The sequence below is a fragment of the Elephantulus edwardii genome, unplaced genomic scaffold, assembly GCF_000299155.1.
Source record: "Elephantulus edwardii isolate Elephantulus edwardi_28Jun2011 unplaced genomic scaffold, EleEdw1.0 scaffold00140, whole genome shotgun sequence".
Lineage (NCBI taxonomy): Eukaryota > Metazoa > Chordata > Mammalia > Macroscelidea > Macroscelididae > Elephantulus > Elephantulus edwardii.
In genome coordinates, this window is record NW_006399890.1 from 8,881,931 (window position 1) to 8,885,552 (window position 3,622).

General features: G+C 37.1%; 1 protein-coding gene across 1 annotated transcript; it reads right to left on the reverse strand.

The window, feature by feature from the left end:
- Window positions 1-7: 7 nt before the first annotated feature.
- LOC102864504 (eukaryotic translation initiation factor 5B-like) lies at window positions 8-758 on the reverse strand (the record flags this gene model as incomplete). The annotated part of the gene is made up of 3 exons (XM_006894375.1): window positions 8-110; window positions 210-286; window positions 387-758. Coding segments are annotated over 3 exons (552 nt in total), but the record flags the coding sequence as incomplete, so codon positions are not given.
- Between the last annotated feature and the right edge of the window lie 2,864 nt (window positions 759-3,622).

Consider the following 3,622-nt stretch of genomic DNA (forward strand, 5'->3'; position numbering starts at 1 on the left):
CAAATAAATGATAAATAATTTCTGCACTAAAAATTCTAACGCCTAAACTATCAGCCATTTCTTGAGCATCCCGTTCAATTCTCACATCAAAGGCCAAAATTACGGCATATCTGGGAACAAAAAATAGAATGAAGAGGACATAAAGGACAATTCTAAGAAAACGGGCAACTAAGAGGAAAGACTTAATAGCAGAAAACAAAATTCCTTACTGAGGATCATGTTCCAGCATCACTGATGCCTTCATAACATCTTTTTTATGGACTGGGCCAATATTAATTCCTGCATACTGTATGAAAAGAGAATTTCGGAGTTAATTCACTGTATCAGGGAACAGAGCCACATACCACCAAAGCTGTCTCCTCTTGAAGTTGGGTACAGTTACTTACAGGTACTTCTGATGTTTTCAGAAATTCAAGTAGAGCTTCCAAAGAACCCAGAGTAGACGCCTGGACATAGACCCCCTTCTCTTCTAATTTGATGGCATTTAATGTCTGCTTTAACTCATGGATCAACTCATCTTTAAGAACAGGTATCTCATCTTCTTTAAAAGCCACAAGCAGGGGTAAACCAGCTAATGTGTTCTCCAGGTCTTTTCCAAGAATCTTCACCCCCTGAGCTGCTTCAACTTCTTTATACTTTTCATATTGGTTCTTCACTCGTAATTCCTTCATAGGAGGAGGTAAAAGGAGGCCTTGAATCTGAGTTACAATGGGCCCTTCTACTCCAGGAACAATGATTGTATCTCCTTCCTTCAAACGCTGTTGAGTTGATTTTGATCAATAGGAACCTTATGTGTGTAAGAGCAGAATTGTGCACAATAGAATGTCCAATATTCTGGCTTTTGAAGGCAGATGGCTCAGCTTTTCTTCCAAGGTAACTTTGGGAAGATGAAAACCATCGCTTCTTCAATCAGTTGCTGTTAGATGTCATCACATGGCCTGAATTAGGCACACCTTCAAGTTGTAACCAAGAGCCTTATCTGCACTAGTCATAGACTCTTGAGTTTGACTCAGTTCAAATCCCTGTGTGACTAATTTTTAACAACTAAAAAAAAAAAAAGATGAGATTCTCTAAGTCAGTGATATCGAGTGTATAAAATGTGGACTTCACAAGTGTTTGTGCAAATTAAATGAGGTAATACATGTGATGCATTTAGCACCTGCCATGTATATTTTAGGCACTTTATACATTAAAAAGAAGAGTTCAAGAGAAACTTTTATCTAGATCGTCTCCTCAAGTATGTTGGGGTGACTTCAAAACAAGAATACTTAGTGAAGATTGTAAGGCTTCCTAAGACAAAGAAGTCTCATACAAAACATAAAAATTAGCTTGAAGACTAGAACTATCAGTCTGCAGTTATAATTAAGAGATGATAATGCCTTCATCTCAAATGTGTGTGTATGGATTAAGAGAATGTAATACGGGGAAGGAAGACAAAAAAAAATCCCTAGGAGTCAAAATGCCCATGTTTTGACGTGGGGTATCAGTCCAGAAGCAGCAATGAATGCTTGGCAAGAGTTCATATAGTACCTTCAAATGAAATTTATACAGGCCCCAACATGTTCAGATTTCCTCAGTGAAGGGTGTGTAAGAACTGGAAGAACAAGACTCCTTCTGGAAATGCAAAGTTGTGATCACTGAATACCCAGACCATTCTAAAAAGATGGCCAGAGACCGTGACCACTGAAGAAATACTATTCCAGGTGTGAAGTGAGCTGGAGAAGTAGCAATAATAATAGTCAGTTGGAAATTTCAGCAAGAAGCAACAACCAGCTGAGTAAAGATGAGTCTTTAATCCTTTTAATTTGAGTATAATGCTGTTTAGAGAAAGAAAACTGTTCAAAGCTGAGAGCTCATGCATGATTGAAGGGACTAGTCTGGATTCTAAGGGAATATTATCCAAAGGAAAACTAGTTGTAAAGAATTATCCTAGACTAGGAAAGTATACCAGTCTTTAGGAGGTGCAGTTAATGATTTTGGTACCTAATTTAAAGATTAGAAGTTCAATCCACTCCGAAAGATCTTCAGAAGAAATATCTGGCATTCTATTTCCTACAGATCAGCCAATAAAATCCCTATGAAGAAGTTTTACTCTGACACATGTGGGACCACTTCACCACGAGTTGGAATCAAGTCCATCGCTGCTGGTTTTAACTGGTTTGGGAAGTGTAAGGAGCAGCAGTACTGGCAGGGGCGTAATCCCAGGCCCTCACTTCTTTCCCATTGCCTTCATTGTTGGCCTAGGTTCCCTCATCTGGATGACTTCCAACATCATTTAACTCATTATACCTCATTTGAAAATGAATTCCCAAACTGCTCAAGGGTATCAACTAATAAGTGTTCAGGGGTAACCATTAGGTCTTATCACATGTATGAACAAATATTCTCCTAAGGAAACATACAGTACATTATCCTAATTAAATCTTATAACAGACTTAAAGCACAACTTTGGGGATTAACTTGCTAAAGTGGTTAAACAAAGATTCTTGGCGCCTAAGTGCTTGTGTACTAGGAATATTTCAAAGATTCACACGATTTGAGTCTAACCAGAAAACTTGGGTGAAGGGATGTGATTGCTTTGAATTTTTGGCAGGAATGCACCCCCTGTCAGACCATCCAGGTGAATGAGGATAAAACTCAGAGATTAAAAAGGAGGGACTTTTTTTCTCCTGGACAGTGTCAGATTACACACAAGCAACACAAGCAAGGATTATTTACTTTGCTCACATACAAATCTATAGTGAACAACTGAAATTAAAATTGTTCACTATGGATTCATAAGTAAGCATAACTGAGTCCACATTTATTCCATTTATTTTTGGGGTTTTGGTGTTTTTTTGTTTGTTTGTTTTTCAGAAATTCACCTGCCTTCCTGGAACAAGTGTTTCCCTCATAGCAAATCTATTCTTTTAAGAGCTGAGCAAAAGGAAAACTCAGACATTCTTAAATTTCATGACTCTGCACCTTCGTGTATGTCTTCAGTCTTCATTGTGCTAGATCCTAGGTAAATTCTTTCATCTCGTAATCCGTGCCCTTCAATGATGGAAAATATTCTTTGTCATTTTCTCCTCTTCTGTTTTATTTATTCTTTTATCAATCTATTGATTTGCTTATTTTATGGAACTCCTTTTATTTGAGTTCTGGACTGCGTAAACTGATCCTTTCTCAAAATCTTAAAAGGTTGTTATTATTTCCTGTTATTAGTGTTTTCTTTGTTGGTGTTAAAATTTGCTGAAAGATTTCCACTTTACCTTCCAGTTCTTTTAAAATACGTTCCTTTTAAAATTTTAAGTACTATACCTTAATATAAATTATAACTACTATACCTCAAGATCTTTTAATGTCTGTTTTGAAGTAACATTGGACTTTTTTTAAATTAATACTGGTTTATTTACCAAGTTTAAATACATTGTTTTTCACACCAGATCTTTCCCATTTCCTTCACCTTCCCTCTCCCTCCCCCCATCAAATTGTAAGACCCTATGATTAACCACCCTCTATCTCCTGCCTATCCTGGCCCCTTTGCTCCATCTCCCCTTAGATCCTCATACTCACGCTACATTAATGGTTTTATGCAATATTTGTCCTTATGGAACTGAGTTAATTCACTTAGCATAATGCT